Source organism: Nannobrachium achirus (genome assembly GCF_963921795.1).
Source record: "Nannobrachium achirus genome assembly, chromosome: 17".
Taxonomy (NCBI): Eukaryota; Metazoa; Chordata; class Actinopteri; order Myctophiformes; family Myctophidae; genus Nannobrachium; species Nannobrachium achirus.
Genome location: NC_137824.1, coordinates 31,712,900 through 31,740,261, shown reverse-complemented (window position 1 = coordinate 31,740,261; position 27,362 = coordinate 31,712,900). Strand labels below are relative to the sequence as shown.

The 27,362-nt window shown below is 42.2% G+C and overlaps 3 protein-coding genes across 4 annotated transcripts in view; 2 read left to right on the top strand and 1 right to left on the bottom strand.

The window, feature by feature from the left end:
• Nucleotides 1–2,470: 2,470 nt before the first annotated feature.
• Nucleotides 2,471–13,618, top strand: zdhhc15b (zDHHC palmitoyltransferase 15b). Its single transcript, XM_080746353.1, has 11 exons — nt 2,471–2,603; nt 3,032–3,058; nt 3,272–3,366; nt 3,576–3,696; nt 4,198–4,267; nt 5,232–5,264; nt 5,621–5,741; nt 6,400–6,532; nt 7,048–7,174; nt 9,814–9,929; nt 10,625–13,618. The coding sequence occupies exons 1-11, from the start codon at nt 2,486–2,488 to the stop codon at nt 10,666–10,668; spliced, it is 1,005 nt and encodes a 334-aa protein (XP_080602479.1). The 5' UTR covers nt 2,471–2,485; the 3' UTR covers nt 10,669–13,618.
• An 86-nt stretch (nt 13,619–13,704) lies between these two features.
• Nucleotides 13,705–23,230, bottom strand: LOC308302140 (uracil phosphoribosyltransferase homolog). Of its 2 annotated transcripts, none has more exons than XM_080746355.1 (8): nt 23,021–23,230; nt 20,160–20,444; nt 19,808–19,850; nt 19,007–19,076; nt 17,863–17,925; nt 16,389–16,550; nt 14,687–14,785; nt 13,705–14,518 (listed from the first exon to the last, which is right to left on the bottom strand). In XM_080746355.1, the coding sequence occupies exons 2-8, from the start codon at nt 20,420–20,422 to the stop codon at nt 14,412–14,414; spliced, it is 807 nt and encodes a 268-aa protein (XP_080602481.1). In that variant the 5' UTR covers nt 20,423–20,444; nt 23,021–23,230; the 3' UTR covers nt 13,705–14,411. The 2 variants fall into 2 exon arrangements, with proteins under 2 accessions (XP_080602481.1, XP_080602480.1); XM_080746354.1 differs by having other exon boundaries at nt 13,713–14,518; nt 22,902–23,230.
• A 2,208-nt stretch (nt 23,231–25,438) lies between these two features.
• Nucleotides 25,439–27,362, top strand: part of abcb7 (ATP-binding cassette, sub-family B (MDR/TAP), member 7) — a 57,371-nt gene continuing 55,447 nt past the window's right edge. The window contains exon 1 of the mRNA XM_080746351.1: nt 25,439–25,606. Within this exon, the coding sequence (XP_080602477.1) occupies nt 25,451–25,606 (156 nt within the window). The 5' untranslated portion in view covers nt 25,439–25,450. The remainder of the gene's footprint in view (nt 25,607–27,362) is intronic.

Here is a 27,362-nt window from a genome sequence, read left to right as displayed (position 1 = left end):
GTCTGAAACCAAGCTTGTAGATCAGCTATTTTTTTTACATCTTTGAATAGGACTTACTTGTGCAAAACAATTGGACTCCAATCAGCATCCAACCCCAAAGTGTGGCATTGGTCGGCTAGTGTTGAGCCATGTGTCCTATAGGTCAGGAACTCCTTATCTCCTGTTTCCATAGCTTGAGGCAGCTCGATGTACACGTACACCCCCTGGACACAGTGCTAGTATGTCACATGTAGAAGTACACCCCCTGGACAAGACACATATAGCATGTCACATGGCATACAAGTTACACACCGTAGACATGGTGCTACAGTATATGTCACATGATGGTACAAGCACACCCCCTGAACATCATGCTAGAATGCCACAGCTAGCATGTCATCCCGACACTTTGCAAATCACCAAAATAATTCAAACAAACTTAAATCTTAAAAGATAACATCATTCATTCATAAACCGATTGGTCCTGACATATTTCCCCAGGCAGGCCCCCTGTGGTGTTGGGTTTTAAATCTTTGTAAGCCATGTAACCAATATCAAATAAGCTAAGGTAACTACTGCCCTCTCATCAGAGGGACAAGATGGAGAACAGACAAACTTTTAGAATACAGTAATCATTTACTATAGATGCAGAACAAGATGGAGAACGGACAAACGTTAACAATATAAAATAATGTACTACTCTCCCCTCAGACGCAGGACAAGGTGGAGGCTGGATTCTTTCTAGATGTTGTAGTCAGAAAGGGTGCGGTGAAGATGAGCCTCTACTGGTCAGGGGGGAAATGAATGCCTTACTACTGCTGGAGTTTGGCCATGGATGACATTCCCAATGTTAACACCAGAGATGGACAGAGTACTCAACCCCAGTGAGCACAGATACTCCCGGTCCAGATTTACTCCACTACAGTGAAAATAGCTCAGTCAAAATGTTACTCAAGTAACAGTAAAAAGGTACATGCTTTTAAAAATCCTTAAAGTACGAATAAAAGTAAAAGTCAGAATAAGAAAACAAGGGGGTCAAGTGCCATGCCATAGATTCTAATTCGATAACCTCTTGTCATCGGAAATAGATCGAGAGCCCTGCTGCCGCTGGTGAGCGGAGGGGGAAGTCACAGACACGGTTAGTGTGAGAGCAGATGTAATGTGTGGCCAATTTTACAGCCATTTTAAGGAAGAAAAAAGAACACAGCCAACCTAAAAGTACTCAGTACTTTTCAGCCTTCCTAGATTTGTACTGGAGTAAAAGTAAAATATTTGGGCTTCGAAATAGTAAGAGTAATAAGTGAATAAGTAAGAAATGTAAAAATACAAATCCTTTGAATCTGTACTTAATTACTCAGTTACTGTCCACCACTGGTTATCACTTGGCCCAACCAACAGGGTGATGGCCTTGCAATTAAGTGTCTGCTCTACACAAAACCTGCATGTTTGAAGAATGTGAATACATTGAGTTGCTATATACTGTGAACAGCTCTAAGATATAAATGATATGTAATCAGCAGCACTCCTCAAACTGCAAGGCATTAACTCTTTATCTCTCTTATATATTGGCGGTGACGTCTTGTGACTGCATGGATAAAACTAAAGACAATGTCAATAACTCATCTCATCAGTTCTACAGCATACTGTATATGGCATTGGTTCTCAAAGTGGGGTCTGGGGACCCCAAGGGGTCCTTGAGGGAGTTGCAGGGGGTCCCCAGCTAAATCATAGTTAGGAACCAAATGGACAATTGGACATTTATGGGTATGTAACTCAGAGAGTGTACAAATGGAACCTGTACACTCAGAGTTAAATTAACATTGATTTTACAATATAAATTGGGTCCATAGCCTAATGCCACTGGGGGGTCCTTGAAAGGTTTGAGAAGCACTGCAGTACAGTAGGCTATAGAGCAAACCAAAGCTGCACCCATTTTTAGATTTAGAACTTTAGCAATGCATTCTTTATTTGTGATCCCATCATGTAGAGTAGAGTCTACTCTACCTATAGTCTACTCAGTAGACTATAGGAGATGGAGAGGAAAACAAGTAAAAGTATCAAATGGGGAGGATCCATGGCGTAAACAGGACAGGGGTCCTTGAATGAAATGAAAAGGGTTGAAAATCACTAAATAGTAAACGCACCCATAGCCTACTGTACACCTTGGGTCAGTCAGTCCTCTTTTTTTGGTCACCTGCATATGCATGGCTCACACAGTCTTTGGCAGAACGCAGCAGCAGGTGCAGGTGCAGCGCGCGTGGTGGTGGGGATGGAGAAATGCAACAATAAACCCAGTTTAATATAACAACACCACCTCGGCACCTCCATGAAGAGCAGACCACCATCATCACATCACCATCATCATCTCCTCCTCTGGATGGATGGGTGAAGAAGAAGTGCTGCTAATCGCTCTCCGATCGGGAGGATGCGCGGATGGATCATAACGATAAACCCCAGCAGGGACGCTAGTCGAGCGCAGATGTCGGCCGGGGCTAGATGGACCAACATGTCTCTGTCCAGAGGGCTGCGTTGCTGCCAGAGGGTCTTCTCCTGGATTCCCGTCATCATCATCAGTTCCGTGGTTCTTTGGTCCTACTACGCTTATGTCTTTGAGCTGTGCTTGTGTAAGTATATGATCCGATCCGCCTTTGTGTTGTGATTTTTTAACTCGACACACAGACAACAGCAGCAGCAGTGTAGACCAAAATATTACCACACACACACACACACTGGGTGGAAGTGGTTTTGCGCTGCGATCTTTCATATATCCAATCGATTGTTATTGTTACGATTGCGATTTTCGACAACATACATTTGCTGTCATGTTGTGTTATTGTTGACAGCCTAGCTACAGGGAGCTATAAGTTCACCAACTGGATTCTAGTTCCTCGTTTGACTGTCTAGCTTTAGCTAGCCTAACTGTAGCTTATTGTGCAATATGTGAGCACTCCCATAATAATGATGATGATGATGGTAACAACAACAACAACAACAAGATAATAATACTAATAATATTATATTATAAGCTTACGTTGTGTTTGGTGTTTTTCAGTCACACTCACCAACTCACTGGAAAAAGGTGAGTTGATCTCTTATCATGTCTTATGTATGAAACTGCAGCTGATTAATCACTCGACTCACTTAACCCCAATATGCATTGATGACGGGGGTCCCCCAGGGGTCTCTAGGCCTACTAGGTCTGCTAGTATTTCCAAAATCTCTTGGAAATAGCCGAGATGCTATATTTCATACATACTGACATTTTATTGATGCTATGTCTCATTGTCTACAGTATGCTATCTACTGGTATTCCATGTTTGCTTTGCAATGTTCTCATGGACTTACTGGAAGTCCATCTTCACTCCGCCTGCATCTCCTTGCAAAAAGGTTAGTGTCATGTTATGTATGTTCCACATTTATGTGGTTCTTAAAAGCAATCTGCCGGCCAGATTGGACCCTTTTGTGGGCCACATCTGGCCCGCTGAACGTCAGTTTCACACTCCAGGTGTAAACCTACCCCCCAACATAAAGTCCTTATAGTAATTATACCTGGTGAATGACCTAATTCTATCTAAAAGTCAGCGTGTTGTGTACAGTTCCAGCTGTCATATTCAGACAAAGAGCGATACGAGATGGAGGAGAGGCCAGATGCTCAGAAACAAATCCTGGTTGAGATTGCAAAGAAACTGCCCATCTTCACTCGAGCGCAATCTGGAGGTAAGGCTCTGGTTTCTCTAAAACGACTTCCCCGTGGTGTCCGTGACAAGGCTCTGCTGCCTGGCTGTGTGGCTGATCACCTGTATGCCAGTGCTGAGAGATCCTGTGAGCCTTGAAAAGGGCACAGCATCATATCTGTTCCAACCCCTGTTGTTAAACTGTTAAGAGAGATTCTGTAATTCAGCATTTAAGAGTATGTGCACAAATTACAGCTCTCAACCCCTGGCCTTTCAAGCACTGTTCCGCATCTTCTAATCCTCTTTGTGTTGAAAATATCCCAGGGTAATTAGCTGTGTCACTAGAGCGTGTGTCTGAGAATGTGTGTGGCTCTGCAGCATGCATGGACCTCCGCCACTGTAATTAGCCAATGTGTCTCTTTTCATTAGTGCTGATAGCGCTCATAGCTCAGACTAAGGTTCTAGGTTTGCAGGAAGTGAATTTGAAGGGCAAGCTCGGCTCAAGTGTCCACGCTTTCGACTGACCGTCCCTCTTGTCTTCCAGCGATCAGGTTCTGTGACCGCTGCCAGGTACTGAAGCCTGACCGATGTCATCACTGCTCTGTTTGTGAAACGTAAGCACCCCTTTCCTCCTCCAGGACACTCAACATTAGAGAGATTGCCCCCAGGCAAGAGGATATTTGTTCGCCCCGGGGAGTGTGTTGATAATTAGGAGGTGTTGCTCTCACAGGCACCCAATCTGTTTGAAAGAGAATCACCCAAAACATGTTCAATGAGAGCAATGGTTGGTGTCACCTGAACTAAGAGGGGAGGACGCAAAGGAAGACTCCATTTTCAGATCACTTTCTATTTGTAGAAAAGGACAAATCAATACCTGGAAGTTTGTCATTCACATGTAAAGTGTAAAAGTGAGCTCAGAGGCTTAGGATTTTGTGTGTAAAAAAAAAAGTATTTGTATTTGTTAATTGACCACATGAAGGTGCTTTAAAGTACTTTTTTTATTTATATAAAATCATTGTTAAATAGCACTACCTGTATATTGCCATAGTAATAATTGCTATAGAGTTTTTGTTTAGTACAGGGGTATCTCATTCTCTCCAGCTCATTAGTAAATGGAAAATACAGTTCGGGATACTATTTCATCCATTCAGGAGAAAGAACTCATACTCATCATTGGATAAACAAGTGAAATTGGAAGTGATGAAACTAATAAATGATCAGACAAAATTATCTCTGTGGGGTTCTCTCTCCTGATTGGATGACATTTGTAACCCAACTAAAATTATTATTTTTGTTTAATGAAGAGCTTTGTTTGAACTAAACTGTATCACATTTCCGCACCTTTAACATTTGGTGTGAAATTTGGACAATTGTGAGTTTGAGTGCAAAATGAAACGGCATTAAATAATTTCTATGTAAATCATTGTTGTATCTACCGTACTGGACCATAGTGTCACACCTGCATGATATATATGGAATTTAGAAAGAGCAACATTGTGCTGCACTGCAGAATTTTGAATAAGAGAAACAGTGGTTTTACCTTTAGGCCAAGGCAATAATGAATGTGCCTTATTTCAGATGTGTGTTGAAGATGGACCATCATTGCCCATGGTAAGCTCAGACCAACTTTTATGTTTTATTTTGTTTAAAAATATGTTTGTATTTTATGTTAAATGCAAGTATAAACCTATGAAAACCTATGAAAAAGAGTATCATTACATAACATAATTCAGAATTCACTCACTGCGATTATCGATGTGTGAACCACTTTCAACCTGACTTCCCTGGTTTGCACAGTTTGTCATGATGCAACGTGTTGTGAGCTTGTTGTAGATCTATTTTCACTACTTGTATGACAAAGGCTTGAGTGGATACTGGATAATCATAACCGAATATTGAACAATTATTACGTTGTAATTTCCGTGTACCAGATGCTATGCTGACTGGTGTATTTTTTTGTCTTTCAGGGTGAACAACTGCGTGGGCTTTTCCAACTACAAGTTCTTCCTGCTGTTCCTGGCGTACTCCATGTTGTACTGTGTGTACATCTCAGCCACTGTGCTGCAGTACTTCCTCAGGTTCTGGGTGGTGAGTGGCACATTATAGTTCTGGGTCTGACATCATAGCTCTACCGACTTAAAACCAAATAATCAAGAAGAAAGTTTATGTGTTTATATATACAGTATTATACACACACACACACACACACACACACACACACACACACACACACAGACACACACACACACACACACACACACACACACACACACACACACACACACACACACACACACACACACACACACACACACACACACACAGTGGAATAACTTGGTGATACATTGCAGCAGGCAAGTTCTACCAATTTCTTGCCATCATAAACAGAACAGTGTACAACAAAACAAAAGCTGATTTAGGTTACTCTGTATTAAGGTGAACGAGATGTAAAGCTCACAACAGTCACAGAAGTAGTTCACTGATCTTTGCTGCGTGTCACTCCTCAGCTCTCTCTCCCCATTTCCTGACTATCAATGAGGGCAGAAAAAGCAAAAAAAAAAAAAAGTGTGTGTGTGTGTGTGTGTGCACACGCGTGTGCGTGTGTGATCGAACCTGTGGGAGATCCCGCTTTGCAAGTCCCCCCCCCCCCCCCCCCCCCCGGTTGTCCAGAGAACAGAACATTTTATTGTGGAGCCCACCGGAGTGTCTCAGGTTTCTGCCTCTCTTGTTTCTCTCTCTCTCCCAGGGGGACCTGCCAAACGGCCCTGCGAAGTTCCACGTCCTCTTCCTGATGTTTGTGGCGCTCATGTTCTTTGTCAGTCTCATGTTCCTGTTCGGCTACCACTGCTGGTTGGTGGCCAAGAATCGCTCCACGTTAGGTAACGATTTACATATTTATCAGAATACGGAGTCTCAGACATAAGATTCCCTGCGTTGAGTTTCATTCTGTGTCCCTCTAGCGATTATCTTCTTAACGATTTATTCTGTCAATTACGCTTTCTATTAATCAAATAACCGAGAAGCATGTTTTTGGGGGATACATATGTATTTTTATATATCTACAAAATGATACACAAAATATGAATTCAATTTTATTGATAGAAATAGATAGTAGGCTTACAGGAAATGGGGGGGGGGGGGGGGGGGGGGGGGGGGAGAGATGGGGAGTGACATGCAGAAAAGGCTGTGGGGATTGGGACTTGAACCTGTGACACGCTGTCAGGCTACACTGAGCCTAGGTGCCTGGACCGCTACGCCAGCGGCCCATATTTTGTACTTCATTGTACAGTGTCTCGCAAAAATAAGCATTAGATCTGTTATTTTCTGTATTTTTAGAAAATGGGTTATCTTATTCGATTCATGTTTTGCACCTGTTGTGTTGGTGCTGTTCCAGAGGCCTTCTCAGCTCCGGTGTTTGTCGGTGGTCCAGACAGAAACGGCTTCAACGTGGGCCTTCGCAGAAACCTGCAGCAGGTGTTTGGGGAGGACAGGAGGCTGTGGTTCATCCCTGTTTTCACAAGGTCAGTTTGACATTCACATTCACACACTTAAACTTGCATCCATATCGTCAAGGTCGGGCAGAAAGCTTGTGTCTCCATATTTTATACAACGTCCACCTCATGTCCGTCACCCTAATGCACAACATTTCGTTACCTATCGACTTCACTTCCTCCCTCCCATTCCAAACATGAAGGCAGGTCACAAAAGGTTGTAAGTAACACATTTTGGTGTAACTCACTCAGTCACATGTCGCTGATTGCCTTTCACACGGGTCTCACTCACATGACTCTGTGGCGCGTCACTGATTGGCTCTCACATGAAATGCAACGTCTGTTTGTGTGTCTCTCTGTGCGGTGCCAGAAGCTCTGTTGTTTCAGCCCGACCTGACGGTCGCTTCTCGGCCTTAGGGTGTCTTAATTGAATGCCCTACTTCATCATACAAGAGTGTTGCACATAAGTAGTGAAAATAGCAGATAGAGGTGTTGGTTATTTTCACTTATATATCTGTAATGATATGATATAGTACGTTATTGTCAGCTCACACTGAAAATTGTCTTGCGACCCAGGAGCCCTGTATGCAAAACGCATATACACACATTTGACATAAATCAGAACAAAAACAAGAATACTTACCGGTACATAAAAACAAGGGCAATGTCCACTGCTTAGCCTACCCCTGGTCAAACTCCAGATTAAGCCTCAAAGTCGACTGATGGACAAAGGACCTCTTCAGTCTGACCTTATTGTATGCTGGAACACTGCATCTCCTTTTTTAATTCAGCAACCTATATTCTCCATACAACACACATTCTCCACCCGACAGCGATGATTGGGAAGGCAGGTGCCCTAATGTAAAAACTTGCTAGTCATGTCCTAAAAGCAGACTTTTAAATCAAAAGAGAGGAAAAGTGTGGGCCCACACCAACAAAAAAAACCACATCACTTTTATATTTATTGAGAGCAGGGCAGAGAGCAAAGGTATGGTTCTGTTCCACAAAGAGAAATTATGTAGGCATAAAAAAGGGCAATTTCAAGACCTGATGAAGACCATTATGGGTTGAAACGTAGTCCTCTAACTCTAGCCTGATACTTCAGTCCGCACATCACCACCCCCTGTTGGTGGGAGGTTTGTAGTGTGGACTGAAGCTGCACATATTTTATTCTATTTCGATTGCGCCTGAAGAGCGGGCGCATTGAATGGGCCAATCAGGGTTGTATGCTTGGGGCACGTGGTTTGGCTGCTCCGGTCCCAGCCCCCTCCAAACAGAGCTCTTGAGCTCACGTGAGACACGCTCGTGGACTCTGATAGGTGTCCTCTGCCCACGTGAGAGTCTAGTGGACTCTGATTGGTCCGTGAAAACTGTCATGGCGGAGTCAGACTCGACTCGTATTATTTTAATAAACGATGCAATAGTGCCGTTTCTTCACGTTTTAATACCATTTTGCATTAACGTAAACATGCAGACATATAATATGTTATGAGAAATAACGTATTTTTGCAATGTCACGCCACGTCGCCGTCGCGTGTATGTGTGTGTGTGTGTGACGTCAATAGGCTTTAGCCCGCCCACGCCGAAGTAGAATCTCCGTCCGTAATCTCAGACTCTCATCCCGAAGTGAAACGTAGTGTGAGATGTCTGGCGCTCGCAGTCAGGCAACTCTAACTCTGTCTTTATTAACTCATTTGCTGCCATTTAACAATACCTTCGTACTCTCATATGCCCGTGTCTCCATAGACTTCCATGTAATTCATAGTGCACGGATCATGCACACCCATGCCTAGATAATGCACCACGTGTGTCCACATTGCTCACAGCTTTCAAACAAAAAAATCCGAATGGAAATCCGTTCAGGCATTCATGAGATAGCAGCCATTATGTTTTCCTAAAATATAAACAAAGATGGCTGCCATGTTTGAAAGATGGGGTTGCTATGGGGGTTAAACATGCAATTTCGCGATTGCTATCATGCCTACTACATTTTTTGGGGTCAATTTTTTATTTTTTATTATTATTTATTTATTTTTTTAACGGGAAATTCTCTGGTTCCTCGGGCATGGCAGGGCCGTACATCGGGATTTTTTCGGGCTCCTCGGCCATAGCAGCAAATGAGTTAAAGATCTTTTCTGGGAGCTACAGTACAGTGACATTTCTTCTCTACCATTGTACATATGTTTGTCCAGCACCTATTCAATAGAATTTGGATGTGCGTGCTCCACCTTGGACTTGGCTCCTACATGTTCACATGATCACAAAAGCATTGTTGCTTCGGAATCCGGGTCAATCTTCTTATGGAATTTTAATCCTTCCAATCCCTTTTTGAAACATTTGGGTGAATTGCATGTGAGCCTGTGCATGTGAATGCAGCTGTAGGCAAGAGGCATACAACGCCCACGCATTACAGACGTGATGCATGAATTGAGGATAATTCGTTTGACTCTGACCGTATCGAGTCTGAATACGTTATTTTCTGGCTCTAGAAACCCAACCCTACAATGACCAGAATGTCACCAGCATCATCCTTATGATCATCATCAGCATCACATTTGGCACACACCAGGGACAGGGATGTTAATCATGTGACAGAATTATGTTGTAATATTGGAGTGAAAGATTGTTGCTTCACGTTGTTCCCTTTTAACTTGTGTTTGGTTTAACAGTCAAGGGAATGGACACTACTTCCCCTTAAAGAGTCTGAACGAATCCCAGAATCCTTTACTGGCCAATGAAGAGATGTGGGAGGAGTCTGATGAGGGGTCTGATGACGGGAGCATTGGTGAGTTCCTTTAGATCTGTAGACGCTGGGACACTGACTCTCTTCATTTCAAAACTACTGCAAAGTCAGTCAAACAAAGCTATTGGAAAATTAACGGGAATAGGAAACGGGTGTGCCACCTTCTGAAAACCAAGGCTATAATTCAGCCAGGCGGACGCCATGGGAGCCAAAACTGGAAACAGAAGTTTGGTGAAATGGCTGGACCAGCTTGTGAACAAATCATTTCTGAACAATTGGGTCCTTGGGAATTACATGATAGAAAATGACTTAGAGGACCCTACCTTCTTTTTATTTATGTTGCTGTAAACCAGGGAATATGATGCACTGAGTTCTCCTGGTCCAGTCAATGCTCTATACTGCCATCTTGTGGTCAGATGAAGCAAAACACTCATACTAAAAACAATCATACTAGCCTACTATAAAATGAACAAAACTCTCTCCGTTCATTTTTGTCCTCAGTGGTTTGACCATTCGATCTGAACTTACAAATGGAAATTAGCATTTGCAAGGAATGAGGAAGTCGAGTTTTAACTTATCCCAAAGCATTTTCACCACAGGCTATAGGATCTGTCCCATAGCCTGGACGGATGAACAGTGGGTGGAAATGCGTGTTTGGATTAGTTTGTACAAAAAGGCATTGATCCATGTTGAATGTGCTATGATCATTGTTTGTTGTTTTTTGTTGTTCATTCTAGCTGATGACCAAGACCCTTCTGTTACCATAGAGATGGAGGAGTAAGGCAGGTGTCAGCTTGGAACTTTTTAACCCTGGAACAGCGGACGTAAGTTCATTAGTCTCTTTGTACCATGAGGCAAATCGCATTCCGAATGTCCTGGACACGTTCAGACACTGAAGATTTCACACACTACAGAGAAGCCAAAACGTGTGGATGAAATCTGCATTTCTTTATCATTGCCACTTTTTATCCTGGTGTTGTATTTGCATTATTGTGAAGAAACGGAACAGGACGGACATTCATTCGTCATGAACCTTCCTCTCCGCGTCGGCCGGATTCACGGCAGCATCACGTTGATTTGACGACGGGTTGGAAAAAAATAACGTCACTCTTAAGCGTCAACTCACAAAGTCGGGAGACGAGCATTGTTTACTGTGGGACTTCAACTTCTCTCTGTGGTTCTTCATGCTGTGAGCACCAGCTTCTGTGTGGGGACTAGAGATTATTTTTGAACTGGGATAATGTCTGCTTTTCCTAATGTCTCATGTTCTACTGTAGGCCTGTGAGTGTACAGTGCATTTACAGTGTTGCACCTTGAGGTCCTCACACACCTGACCAACCTGAAGGAGTCACTTGTGCGGCGGCACAGATCACCCTCCGCGCCCCGGCTTCCCTCCCACACACACACACACACACACACACAGGGATCGTGTTCATACAGTATATGGACACTCGGCCAAGCCGGCTGCACCGTGGTGGATCTGAAGTTCTGAACCGAGTAGTATCTGCGACGGTGGGCAGGAACCATACCCCTGCATGGAGACCTCATTTTCCTAAAGGACATAACCACTTAAACCCTACTGTGTATACTTTGTTGACTGTAGTCTTCCAGGGGTTATACTGCATACCCCCCTACTTCTGTTTCCGTCTATACCAAATCTCTTTGCCGAAAATGGCAGATCCACAAGCTCACAATGAGTGGCAACACGACGCGTTGTGAGGTCTGTTCCCTTCGTATTTGATCTGCTATTTTTGCCAAAGGGTCGCCTAACAATAGGGACACTAGGGTTCAAGTGGTTAACATAGGCTATTGAGTACACTGTGTTGACTGTTGACCGTGCCCTGTCTGTTTTGTGGACCTACACTTTTAAAGAATGTATCACAGGGTTTGAGGAGTGGGCTAGTGTCTGTATTTGCTGTGATGTATTGAGTTGTAATTTCATTACAAGTGGCAGCACTAAGGCAAACTGGTTTGAAATTGACTAGCCTGCTGCTTAAAACCTGCAGTGCTGATGTTTTTTTAAGCCACGCCCAGAGGGTGCACCGGATGACCTCTGTTTGCGTGCACGATGTGGCGTGGAAATTTCAGTGGAGCGTAAATGGTATAAGGTTGTGCATCAGAAGAGAGCACCTGGGCCATATACACTCCTATAAATTATAAATTGTAGTTAAACTTAAAGCTGCAATCCGTAACTTATTTTAATGAATGAAATGTTATTTTAACCAATCTGTATGGTAGAGTATGTTAATAAAATGTAATTCTACACCTGTATGGTAGAGCATGTTAATCCAGTATAACTAGTACATCTGCAGTGGTCGGAGGTGGTCTCCCTCCTCTTCTATTGAGCCATTTAAGACCCTGGTGTTGGATTGTACACCTACTGGTTGGCAAGTAGTAATGCCTGAAGCGAATAGGTGCAATATCTCCACTGCGGGGATACCCTCTTGGTTTGGATTAGGGATGGGACGATATTGTGACCAAAGAAATTGCGATCTACGATATTATCACGAAAATATCCCCAACATCCATTATCCTGGGCGGAACATTTTGCCAAAAAATAGCAGATCTACAAGCTCACAACGCGTTGTGTTGTGAGCTTGTAAAATAAATAAAAACTCTATCAAGTACGTTATTTCCATGCAAGTCCGTTTCGCTGTTACTACGTGTCATCTTTTCAACACCCAACTCTAACCCTTACCCTAAACCTAACCTCCGTGGCATGAGTCGCTAACCCTCCGGACGCTCCTTTGTCGAAATGATGGGTCGTTCGAAAGAGCGAGATTTCCCTCGTTTTACCAAAGATCGAGTCTTTAAACGGTACCAGATATGCAGCCCGGCAAATAAAAGGTGAATTGATCCCAGTGCATGACGGAGGACAATTTCACGATACATTTAAATTTCCGCGATACGATTATTCACTGTTTTTTATCACGATAAACAATAAGGATTATCGTCCCATCCCTAGTTTGGATGAGTGGTAGAGGTGTGGTCAGTCACCCACATGGGAGACCAGGCTCCGAATCTTTATAGGACATAAAACTTATGGATTGCAGCTTTAAAAAATCTTTGGAAAATCTACCTGAAACCTCTGAGAGAACACTGCTGCCTGCCATCCTCTGTAAATTCCATTAGCATTTGTGGATGTTATTGTTTTTTATCATCACATTCCTTTGTTCTCCATAGTTTAAATTAGGAATACTTTAGTCAAAACTATTAAGGTATTGGTGACCTCATGCAATCTACATAAATTCTTGCACTGTTCGCTTTTTTTGTATCTATTTAAAATGCTCTTATTGAGACTGTTTGGTTATAATGTAGGCTTCTCAACTAATGTACGTAATGATGGTCAACTTCTTTCGTAGTAAATGAGACTATGTATACAGTATAACCTTGAAGTTCTCGTGTATCCAAACCTTGAAATACTGTATGTATTTGAGGAAAAAGACTGTCTTGTTTCATTATAGACTCACAAGTCGGTCTCTAAAAACCTCACTCAACTAGAGACTGAGGACAGTCTTTTTTTTTGTTAAAACGTCCTGGTAACGAGAGATTAAACAACTGGCATTCTAGAACCAAATCATAATCTCTAGGGTGTTCTTCATATAGGGTAAAATGAAAATTGGTAAGAAGTCGGTGTAAACTTGGTAAGCGGCCGTTCTTGCACCTACTGTACCTTGCATTTAATTAGGCTATGTTCACACTGGAAGCCAGTGTCCAGGTTGGAATCACATTGGTTTTTATCAAGGCTAAACCGTTATTCCTGTGCAGTTTGTTAGCAGTGCTAACAAAGTCTGACCCCACACGTATCATTTCTTGTTGTTCAAGCCAAATGAAACATTTAAATATTTTATCCAACTTTCATCAAAATCTTACTTTTATGTTACTCTATCTGTGGAGTTGTATGTGTTGGTATTTGAACGCATGTGTAGAGATGTGAGAGTTGTGGCTGTCGAGTGTCTTATGTGGTGTGTGTTTTTATTTATTGATGAACTCGCTGCAGATTAACTTTACTGTGTGTTGAGTGAAATGCAGCCTTGAAATAACTTGTTGAAATTAACTGGATTTATAAAATGTGGACATTTATTTAACATTAAGGGACAAGTCACACCTGTTCCATTTACAGTTCTGTACACAAGGATGTTGCTGCATTACATTACATAGGACCCCTTTCTAGCGTTCTTTGATGTACAGTAGTACTTAATGGTGGTTGGTGGTCACTGGTCACTCTTTTAAATACACTGTTAAAAACCTGAAAATACTGCTAACCGCTTCTCTTACTGTTCCGTCTGTCGACAAAGTATATCAATCTTTTATTTGATCCATCGGTGGATGTAACATGCAAAATAAAATCAACCTGCTTGAATTCTACACAATGTTTAGCATTGAGTTGTCCCTATAGTGCATAGACACGGCAGAAAAAAAATAAATACAATTCATCAAATCAAACACTTCCTGTCAGTTTAGAGACCGTTTGCGGATTAAAGAAGGCAATGAAATGTTGTGTTCTTCAGGTGGTCCGTAGGTTCAGTCCGTGCCAAAGTATCTCTGTCCAAAATGTGTTGGAGCAACGGGATGCACCTCTGTGGTCAAGATAGTTATGTCTGGGAACTCCTGGATTATGGACTTGGCTCCTAGAAGATGGCATAACAATGAGTTTAGGTTTGTCACCATAATGAAATTAGTTGGCCATTGTCAAATTGCCTATCTACAAGCTCGCGTCGTGTCGTGAGCTTGTAGATTGGATATTTTCAACAACAAAACAAATCTAATCTAATTAATTAAAAGTAACAATACAGTACCATGTGGAGTGGAGAAGAGACTAAGCAGAATGATGTGTTTGGGTTGAACTCCATGTTCTATCAGAACTCTGACAGCCTCGATCACAGTGTTCCCTGTACCTGCACACACACACGCGCGCGCGCGCACACACACAGACACAATGAAGAGATATCTAGAAACTAGAGCTGAGCAATATATCGATATAAATCGATTGTAGCTTGTGTGCTTGCAGATCGGAAAATATATATTATCATCAATATCGGAAGAGGCATTTAGTCAAAAATATTTGAATTTTAAATTGGTCCACATGGCCCAGCCCTACTACGACACTCACAGCGTGCCGTGTTGTGACATTGTAGATTTCTTGCCAAATGTCGGTACCCCCAATAGGGGCGCTAGGGTTCCTTGAACCTTGGTGTGGTATCCCTTTGTTTTTGAGCTTTGAGTTTGTTTAATGTTATAAAATAAGGGATAATGCTCAGCAGACTGCAGAGCATTTCACATCAACATAATTATTTCAATCCACATAGATGTATGCGAGAGTGAAATACAACCCCTGGAATGTTGAATCTATTAGAACAGGGTTCTTAAACATTTTCAGGCCAAGGACCCCTTAGCTGAGAGGGAGATACAGCAGGGACCCCCACTACATATTGTATACAATTGTGTTGCAGATTTTCATTGATTTCATAGATAGATTCATAGACTTGTTTGACATGTTGGATTTGTGTTAATGTGCTTTTTCAGACATTTAACTACTTAAATTGTCGATACTACATAAACTTGGTCTGCTCTTTTTTACTTCTACACCAAACATATTTGCCGAAGATAGCCGATCTACAAGCTCTCAACGCCGTTGAGAGCTTGTAGATCTGCTATTTTTGGCAAAAGTTCTCCTCAGAATAGGGTTCAAGTTGTTAATTTTAAACAATTGTCCTATCACACAAAGATTTGGCGGCCCCCCTGTAGTAACTCTGAGGACCCCCTAGGGGTCCCAGACACATTGTTGAAGACCCCTGCATTAATACTATTTCTGGAGGCTTTCATTACGGTATTGTGCTGCTAGCTGGCCATCACGCAGCAGGCAGTGTGTAATTTGCCCCTAACAGCTACTGTATGATTATCAAGGGGGGCTATTTGGCCTGGAAATGTAGAGCTGGCTGAAAGGGTCAACTGAAAGGTAATTTATAAACCAGAGGAAAACTGATTGTCACGTTTTAATCGAAACATCAGGAAAATGAATCTACAAGCTCGCAACGTTTTGTAAAACATTTTAGTAATCGAATAATCAGCTTAGTAGTGCATTTAAACATTTCTTAAATGACCTATTTACCACTTTACCAAAATATTATTGCTTTTCTTTTGTTCCATATTACATTTGGGTTTGTGAATTCAATTCAATGTCTTCTTAGGTTCAAATGATTTGTGATGAGCCATCATTTTGTACTTACATTATGTTCTGTACCTTATTTTAGGCAATATTTCAAGATGAATCAAAAATAACAAAGATTGATCCATTTTCTTAGTGATTATTCTATCATTTACTTTTCGGTTAATAGCAAAATGGACTAGCATGTTTATGTAAAACGACAGGAAAACAATATTTTTTTAAACCCCTCCCCCAAAATCAATTATTTTGTATTCAAGTTGATTATCAATAATTGTTTATAATCGATCAGTTCGATTAACTGTTGCCCCACAAGTGGGATGCTTGTGACTTACTGAGGATGGGGTACATGAGCAGCACTTTCCTCCTGTACACGTCCGGGGGGAACTTTGCATAGTAGACCTTTGCTTTCTGGGTTTCCTCGTCACTCTGGATGAGGATCTTGCCGATGCGGATGGATCGGCAGCAGTCTCTGAGGCCCTGTTCCATAGCCTCACCTGTCAGCACAATGACACACAGCAGGCTTAGAGAGCAATTCTACCGGGAAGCAACGTTCACGCAGTGGCGGAAGAGGTTCTCCATTTTCTTTACTTAAACTGGTCTATCTAGACTAGAACAGTGGTTCCCAAACCTTTTAGCTCAAGACCCAAAAGAGAAATGAGATATTTGCCCTACAGTACATCAGTGAGGAGCCCCCATCGGGAGGACATAGAGCCTTCGTCCTACTCCTCCCGCCCAACACTCCCTGTTGACGGATGCAGTCTCAGCCCGTAGGATTACGTGCAGTGCCAATTATCACCCTCTAATTGGCTAATGGTGTTCGTGTAGACCACTGGTTCTCAAACTTTATAATGTCAAGGACCCCTAAATTAATGTGCATTTGGCCGCGGACCCCCATCTGAAAAGATTTTGTGCCAAGGAACCCCATACGAGATTTATGGTATCAAAGAATGTCAAGATGTTTTGAAAATATATATAAAAGATGAAGATATATCTAGGGTCCTAAGTGTCCCTGGACCCCAATGTGAGCACATCTGTATTAGACCATGGACCACCATGACTCAGTGTACAAATGGGTACAAATTTGTACACTCTCAGAGTTACAACCACATAAGGATCCATTTGGTTCCTAAACTATCCATCATTTATCTGGGGACCCTCTGGAACATGGGGGGTCCCCGGACCCCACTTTGAGAACCAATGGTGTAGACGCTCAACAAAGTTGTCTGCGCCACGGTGGACTTGAACGCACAACCTACGTGGTGGTGGTGGGCAGCTACTTTTACAGAGCACCTATTTTCATTTATTTGTGGAAAATTAATTTATTAACGACTTTTGTGGAATTGTTTTTAACTGATGAAAAGTTGTGATTAATTTGTTTAAAAATGTTTAATCTTTTGAAATAATATATATTTTTTAAATGTAGGAAACAAAACAAAGGGGATATTTACACACGACCCATACAAACTGTTGATCTAGACCTGTGCTTGTTCTCACCAGTTTGAGAAACAGCGATCTATGCCTATCGCTTTATGTCTGGAGTCAGGACTGATTATATGCAGACTGAATTCATTTACCTTGCAGGAAAGTGAATAAAACTCACCCCAGAGTGCCATTTCCCTTTAATGGAACAACAACCACATGGGGTTTACTTTTCCTCACAGCAATTACACAATAATCACTTCCCAGGGATATAAAATTATAGTGTTGACAGCCATCTGTTTTGCTTAAGTGCCTTTGCCTTATGATACTTATTTCTAGGGATATCATAATCACATCTACTTATCTACGCATTTACGTTTGACTTACCACTCCTCATAATGCTGACTCCACAGTTGCCTCTCTCAAACTTTACTCCTTCATACTTGTACCCTGCAGTGAAACAAAACGAGGATCAATGTTTGTGTTATGAACAAAACTGGTTGCTGCTGCTTTTCTATTCTTCCAACTATCTGTTTGGCACAGTAGCGGCCCTTGCTGGTCGGCATCGGTACTTCCTATGTGCTTTCAATTAGCTTTAAATACATTTCATCATGTGATTATCGTCCGATATTTGTTTTAAAATGCTATATCGGTAAAATTGGTATCTGTAAACTAATCGGATATTTTTAGCCAATGTTTTGTATCTAAAGCCCTGTTTAGACGGAAACAGTTTCTATAGAAAACGGTAAAATAGAATGTCAGATATGCTGCCTGTTTAGACGACAAAAGCATTTTCAGGGGTTGAAAACGCAACAAAGTGAAACCTCCTTCCAGGTAGGGCTGTCACAATTATTACATAATCGTCTAATCGTGATTATTTGACATTATCGCAATTATTTTGTCATAATCGTCATAATCGTGAATGTTGAAAAATGGCCGAAATAGTGGAAATAGCAGATCTACGCTTGTGAGCTTGTAGATCGGCTACTTTTAAGTAGTAAGTTGTCAAATATGTCAGTAATTTCTTTGTAGGTGTCATATCTACCATGTACAACTTCAAAGCCTAAAAGCCAAAAAGAAATGTAATTATCAACGACAAAAACACAATTAAATCGTTAATCGCCAATTATTTGAGTGACAATTAATCGTCATGTAAAATGTCATATCGTGACAGCCCTACTTCCAGGGTGAAAATCTTTGAGAACGCTCTACCTCGCTTCTCCATCTGAACAGCAAAAACGGGGAAACCAGCAAAATGTGTCATGTCATGGATGACGTCGGCTCAGCTGTGCAGCCGAGAATGTAAACAAAGCAAGCGAGACAGCTGTGATAGGAAGTAGAGCGGACATTACGTCACTTACAGTAGCTACCTGGCATGCACACCACAGCCTTTCATTCACTCGTGTGTCTTCGTATAAATGTTAGAAAAAAGGTGACAATGCAACCTCGCCGTTTTCTCTAGAGACCGTTGTCATCTAACAGGGCCTCAATGTGAAGCTGAAAATGCTTTTATGATGGTTCAAGCACTCACCTGTGGGTGTGGTGACAGTGCACTCTGAATAGGGGAGCTGATTCAGTCCCTCTTCAACCACAAGTCTGATCTGAAGATGGAAAAACTCATCATTAACCCTAGCTTACCTATTCAGCATTAACATTAGCAAACCTATTCTGGGCATGTCATAATAGACAAACATACCAAGGTGAACATTCATTGAAAATAGCAGGTGGGTAAATATTATAGTGATCAGTTCTCTGGATTGAGCCAGCAGTGGTTTGCTCAGTGTGAGTGAACTAGGGAGCAGTTGGGCATTTAGTTTAGTGTCTTGCTCAGAGACACACATCACCCATTGTCAACCTTAGCATTAGTGAAGACCAATTAGATGATAAGATTGAAAAGTTCTCCTTAACCAGGCAACACAACACAAACCAGGGAACTTGCAATTCCCAGACAGTCTCTCCCTCCTGAGCCACTGAGAAGTTTGTGCGCCCCAGTCACAAACAGTTTAAGGTGGTGGTGAGCATAGACATAGAAAGGTAGACGCCTCTTCTGGCTTTGGGGCATCTGCATCGCGAGGCGCAAGGGCAAGCTTCCACGTTTGTTAAGCCCAGTGTCATCTAGGAAGGCCAATCAGAGGAAGGTGGGGGTGGGTCTTTTTGTAACCCAGGGTGCGTTTGGATATAGCAACTAAGTGCACTCTGGTCTTTCTGTGACGCGCGCGGAAGCTTGCCCTCCCTCGCCACAATATGGGCGATACAGGTCGCTCCAATGAACTGCAGCGGCGAATGAGGTATCTAGGTTTTTATATCTGTGGTGGTGAGTGGATGATCTTACCAGTCGATCGGCACAAAACACAAAATCTCCTCTGCTGGTTGTCCTGTGAACATGAACAAAATCGCCCATTCATTTATCAAGAATTGAGAAGAAAAACAAGTGTTGGAATTGCATTTGGGAAAGCCTCACTATAAACACAATTAACAACCAATCCAAGTAACGTAAGCCGGCGTAGTTACAATTCTCCGTGTTAACTTAATCTGAGAGCATAAATGAAACCAAATGGACCCTTACACATCTGTACTATGAATAGTGTACAAATCTAACCAAATGGACCCATAAGGTTTAAACTGAGTTAAATTAACACTCAGGATTCCACAGTATATGAAGGCAGTTCAGAAAGAGCACTCACTTGTCTCTGATTATAGTTTGTAATTCTCGTATCTGGTCGTTTAAGGGGAGCAGTTTCAGCTGAGGTCCCAGAGACTCTTGGACTATCTCCGGCTGTATGCTGAGAGTGACGACTGCTGCCTGATCGTCATTGGACACCCCAGTAGCAGCAGCATCAGCAGGCGAATTGTTACTGTTGGCGAATCGAACCTGCTTCATGGTTGGGTGTTGATCCTGGCAGCTGTTGTTGTTGACATTGTTCAGTTGTTGACTGGGACAAGGCATCCTGAGGTAGAGGTAGAGGGACCTTCATTTGATCCCAGGAGTCATCATCACAGCCCGCAGTAAGCAAGAAAGAAATCACAACAGGTACAGGTAAGAGTAGAATACTAAGATGTGAGATATAATTACAGAGATCTAAATCATAATAAAAACTAGAAGAGAAGCGTGGTTGCACTGACACAAGTCGCAAGGAATCCACTGGGAAAATAATTCCGTCTTACTATTTATATTATATATTGTGATGTCAGAAGTGAAGCATGACCAAAAGCTTCACTTTTCTGTTGTGCAAAGGTTAACAAAAAGCAGGTTCACTTTGCTGGCAAAAAAACTCTGACCTAGAATAGTGTGTTGCCTATAGCAGCAACCACAATAAGAGTAGAAATTGTTTTTAATTACTAAGCCAACAATTTAAGGAGAATAATTAGACCCTCATGTATCCGGTAGGAGAGACAAAGAGTCTGCTTTGTGTCTCTATAGGGAACCCAGATTTGAACCTGTCTCCTGCAGAAGTGCTGACATTTTTACCACTGAGCTAATGGAGCCTGCCTGCTAGCTCAGCAGAGAAATGTTCATATCAAACCAGAAACTCTGGTCCATAGCGTTAGAGCACTCCTCTAACGCTATGGACCAGAGCTAACCAGAAACATGATCGTGTCAAAGTTTGTGTCAAATAGACAGGATCTAAAAGAGAAGGGAGCCCAAATACAACCATCCCAATTGTAAAAGTTATATTGTATTAATACATACTTTATACAATAAATCTAATGCAGCTTTAAGGTCTGGTTGTGCCATCTGCACTTGGGTGGACAGTTATTGTAAAGAATATGCTTTTAGTACAATACTAGAAAGACGCCTTCTTGGCCATCTGGCCAGTGATGTATATGTCGGTCTAGTTACCCATATATGGAGACCCCTGCATGATGATAGTCAACAATGTTATGTCAAAACCTGCCCATATATGGGCATTCCCAGATATGTCCTTAATATTGATGACATTGGGACAGGGATCCAGGAAGACTAGCTGTCGCCCAGGCGTCAGCTAATGGGTATTCATTCAATAAACAATCTCCATACAGTATATGGGCATAAAACGTATGTTAATTAGTAAAGCCAAGCAAGTTAGGGCCTGGGTTTGATGCCTGGGGATCTCCATACCATGTGGGCATAAGGGGGTAGGTACCCTAACAGGGTATCATCTGGGAATTCCCATACTGTATATGGACATTTTATTTATTTTATCCTTTATTAATATATATCCATATAAATATAGGGACTTAATATTAACGTTTTCAGGGAAGGTAGGGTGTAAATCAGAGTAAAGGCCCATTCCCACTGGGGCAGATAACAGATATCTCCAGATATTTCTCCAGATATTTTTCCATGCAAAGTGGATGGTAGATACAGATAAAAAAAAAGTCTACCACAGATATTTGCCACAGATACTTTTATCTGTGGCAAATATATTTTTTATCTGTGTCTACCATCCACTTTGCATGGAAAAATATCTGGAGAAATATCTCCAGATATCTGTTATCTGGCCCAGTGGGAATGGGCCTTAAAGCAGGCTCTTCAGATTGATGACATCAGAAATCTCCATATTATATGGGCATAAAACGGATTTTGTTTCTGGGAATGCCCATATATGGAACCCTATTTTATTTTATCCTTTATTAATACTAATATGTATCCATATGCATACAATATATTGTATGCCCATACATGGAGATCCCTATCTGAACCAGCCACACAGATATGGGCCATGGCTTGGCCATCTGGCCAGTGATATATCGATGACATCAGGTATCTTCATATATGGGCATAAAAGAGATTCTCAGGAATACGCATATGGACTTTTACATAGGTGATGTCACCTGTGATGTCACAGTGACAAGGGAACCAACCAATAGATTGTAAAAAAAAAAAGAAAGAAAAAAGAAAAGTGTACTGACTGACTGACACGAAGACAAGCTGCGACATTTCTCATGGTATACTGCGATCTTCGGTCGCAATAATAGTGTATGAATATAATTTACAAACTATCACCAGTAATATGAATGATATATCTTTTTGTCAATTATTAGATTATTATTATGTGTAGAGACTATTGACACTGACAGTGGATTATATGACTCTTATACAGTATAATAATCATAATTATGACTAAGCAACTTGATACCATATTGTGCTCCTTTAAAACAACTTGCTTTGGAATAAAGGAAACATATGAAGAAATTTGGTTTTAGGGAATGTATTGACAAAGTTGTTCATATTATGACAACAGACAACAGTGAATTACACAATAAGAAAGGACTTTTCTATCTCACTGTCAATGGAAAGAATTGCGAATGAGAAGTCATGATACCCTCTGAGTCGCTTATTGCGGCCATGTACAGATGTACAGTTATTCAAACCACACATTAGCAGTAAAACATAGCAGGTGAAATCTAAATGTCAATCAAAGCCCTTGTGCTGTTCCACTGACCTGATGTCTGTGTGTGTGACAAAGAGCAGCTCAGCCCAGACAACGTGTTCTTCTTTAGCTTGGCTTGCTCAACACGACTGTGTTGAAGATTAAAGGCCAACGTACACTCATACAGTTACCTCTTATGATTGACACATTCATAAACTACTCAGAAGTCTATCTCGTCTCGTTGTTAAAGTTCAGTGCGGATCAGAATGGTCCAATAAATGAGGGATCTGCAGCAGATCTTCACCTCCTGGCTAGCTTAACTTGACACAAGTGACAGCTCTGTGTTGTGTGTGTGGGATTCGGAAGTGACTTCTTCTTCTTCTTCTTGTGAGTTTCCGGCAGACTGGATGCCTTGTGGCATATTGCTGCCCTCCACAGGTTGGGAATATATCTAATTTGTGATTCCTCAGTGCAATTTATTTACAGTGCCCACCCACTTTATCCCCTTACTGTAATCTCTTCAGTCCATCTACTACCCAGACTCAGTGGTCTGAGTAGTCGCGAACCCCTCCCTCAGGGTACTGTCAATGTCCTCTCCAGAAATGTCCTCTATGCCCAGGAATATCCTGGCCGCGTTCAGTACCATCTTAATCCTTTCAGATTTCCCTTTCATCTCAATTGCACAGTTTATCACCATCGCGATAAACGCCAGAAACTTTCGCCTGTCCACCCACATATTCTGCCCCTCTCTATTTGTTTTTTCCGCCACCTCACGCTTTGCTGCCTCTGGCATGTCATTGTTCCCCTCCACTCTCCTCACTGCTTCCGCATAAGATATTCCCTCTCTTGCTCGGGTCTTCTTAACATGATCCTCCCTTTTCCTTCTAGGACACTCAGACGCTCCTGCATAATGAGTTCCCTTGCAGTGAATGCACTTTGGTTCTTCTTCTTTAGTGCCACACGTCTCGCTACATTTCTCCTCCCCACATCTCCGACACTTTCTGCTTCCTCGACAAACCGCAGCAACATGACCGTACTCCTGACAGGAGAAACATCTGAGTGGCCCCCTGTCATATGGCCTGACCCTGTACGTGACGTAATCGACATAAATCCTTTCTGGAAGTTCTCCATGGAACGTTACCTTTATTGAGAGACTAGGCTCCTTCTTCCCTTCTTTGAATCTGCTCATTCTTTCCGCCTTTTTCACTCCTGCAACTTCAAGAAATGGATCCATTTCCATTTCTAGTGGAACCCCACTGATCACTCCCACCCTGTTTGGGGTTGCTCCCAGCTCGAAGCAAACCACCCTGTGACCGCTAAATTTCTTGATTTTTGACATAGCGTCCAACATCTGCCTCCCTGTTCGGCACTCAACTACTACAATACCACTTCTACTGATCCTGATCGCTTTGACCTCTCCTACCTTTTCCCCCACAAACTTTGACACTCTATGCTGGTCCTTGAAAATCCCGTCTACCATTAGCTCCGTTTTCATTCCCATTATGTACTTTACTCTCTGACTTTCACCACTTTTAGTTTTCTCATCCACTGATCCATTCGCTTTTCTCCTCTTTCTCTTCTCTGCTCGAGTGTACTCCTCCTCATCGGTTCTCTTGTCCAAGTCCATGTCCGACATTGCCACCGAACCACCACCTGCATCCTCCACTACCGCACTCATTCCTCCTCCTTTTGCACGCATTTCGGCTTCCTCGAGCCTGTCGCACTCAATCTCCCATGCCTCACGCTTTCGGTTCTCGTTAGCCTTCCTCCACAACTCTGCTTCTCTCTCTCCTTGTTCATCTGCTTCAATCATCCACTGCTCCCGCTGGGGTTTCGAACGGCCCGCCATCCGCTAGTAGCTCATCCCCTCTTTTCCAAAAACTAGTCTAAAGGATTTTAGTATCACAGCTGTTTGTTTACATCTACACTTCCGCATGAAGCGACGTGCCTGGGTCACGTGACCAGAGAGCTTCGGAAGTGACGCATCGGCCCGGTTTGTTTTGTTGACGGTTGACGATAAAGTTGGGAAGCCATAGCCCACAGGGTCGCCGGGCTGTCATTGGCTACTAGTTGGTTCCCATGGCACTGATGCAAGGAGGAGACAACTTCTGTAGAAACAAACAGCAACATTCCATTGATTGATTGATTGATTGATTGATTGAAGATGTGGCGCGCGCGCGTGTGTTCTCACATTAATGATGACTGAGCGAAAACTACAGAAGTTATTCGTTAACATTGAAATTAATAGCAATTTCGGAACCTCTCTCTCCTACATTTTTATTGACAATAAAATATACAATGAATACACAACACAACATCAGAGGCAAGGGGAATTAATCGTCTAAGAGAAAAGGAACACAAATATATCTTACAGGTTTATAATTGCAATATAAATAAAATATAATTGAAAAGGGGCCCATATTTAGATGTATGTAAGTTAAATGTAGCTAAACTAATCAATCAAATTATTATTATCATAATCATTATGAATGTAGTTCTTGTCTCTACTGACAACCAACCAGCCAATCACAGCGCAGTGGCGTCCCTCTGGCCTATGGGAACGTCAGACTGTGAACTCCTAGCACCGGGTTCAGAAGGACACGCCTCCTCTCAGCAACAACATGGCGCCGCTCTTGGTCCCGCTGAAATGTGGGTTTCACGTCCAAAGGCGAAAACTGGCGTTTATTCTTCGACAGACGAGTTCGTTTCACGCGTGGAACCACAGGGATGGAGATGAACGCCGCCACAGCCATCAACACAATAAAACATATCACCTGGTAAGGGTTTTAAAGAGCCGCTGAGGGGGGAGAGTTGGAAAGGACACGGCGTTTTTTTTAACGTCGTGCGTCACTTTGGGTCACAAGGACAGTGGCTGGTGTAATGAATTGAATTAATAAACTTCATGTTGTGTCATAAACATTAACATAGAAGTTACGTTATAGCTGTTATACGTCCTGTATTTCCAGTTTCAGTCGCTGCCATGCGTGTATGTACGTTAATGAATGGTTTACCCGCCGGGTTTATGATGATACAACATGTCATCATCATGATGACATGTATCGTCATAAACCCAGAGGTTGTAATAATAATATTAGGGAAATAGCAGATCTACAAGCTCACTTCAATGCCCAAAGTGATGCTACCTGTACCTGAGCTACCTGTAGATTTGCTATTTTCGGACGCGGTTGTCATTTTAATTTAATGTAAACCTTCAGCTCACTTTGTTAGTGACACTTGCCTTCTGGCAGTGGAAACTTTGATCTTGTATTATTTTCTTAATTAAGGGTGCTGAAACTTTTAGTTTTTAATGAAACTTTTAGTTTTTAATTAAGGGTGCTGTAAAAAATGTGTCTGCCCATTCTTTAGTTGCATCACTTCCAATATTACTTGTTTTTTATCCTGTATGCCTTCTCAATCCTGATTGGATTAAACTTGTATCCTGACCGTTTATTTACTGTGTTTACTAAAGAGACGGGGAAACTCCTGTTACTGAACTCTTTGTACACACAAATACCTCCTACACCACATAATAAAGCTTGCTCCCCAGGCCTGGACTGTGAGCAGCACGATGCTGATGCTAGAGTAGACAGTGGCCCCCTGTCTGTTTGTCACGTGTGGAATTGGGGAGAGTAAATAGCGTGTCCTGTGAGATAAGAGCTGTACTGTTACCCACCCTGTGTGTGTGTGTGTGTGTGTGTGTGTGTGTGTGTGTGTGTGTGTGTGTGTGTGTGTGTGTGTGTGTGTGTGTGTGTGTGTGTGTGTGCCTGTCTGTTGATGTCATTCTATGTCCCTATCCTGCTTCTTGAAGCTTTTAATCTCGCTGTGAACTTTGGACTTTAATGTTCCTCAGCTTTCATCTTTACTCTGTTGTGACAGCATGATGACAGCCTGTCATTATTTTCAGCTGACTGTATGTTGTGTTATCCTAATAATGTGCTGCAGTGCAGACTCGGGAGTGTCTGCGTTACACATTAGAGTTTAGACCATGTGAGGTCATGACAACTTGTCATGTCCTCACATGGTCTAATGTGTTCTATGATTCAAGAAGAACTTTTACTTTTCAGGTTATGAGTAACTCTAGCTCTGGTCCATAGCGTTAGAAGGAGTTCTCCTAGTTAACGCTGTTGTAAAAATAACAAATGTTAAAATATTAAATAACAAATACGGTTTCACTACTCGGCGAGTTGAAAATAATCTTATTCTATTTAGTAGACGCACTCTGGGCCCCCCACCACACGCCTAAAATACATTTCTGGGGCGAAATGAAAAATAATCCACCGGATGGAGACACTACTACTTCTAGTTTTTTAGTCGTCGCCTTCTCGGTGCCAACTCACTACTGCCACGCAGGTCAGAGGACCGCATTAACAGAGCATCAGTCTCGTTGGGTGTTATTTGGCTCTGCCTGATCTTCAAGGAAGTGTGTCTCCGTCTGGTTGATTATTTTTCATTTTGCCATAGAAATGTATTTTAGGTGTTTGTTGGGGGGCCCAGAGTGCAGTCCAGAGTCCACTAAGTAGAGTAAGCTTTCAA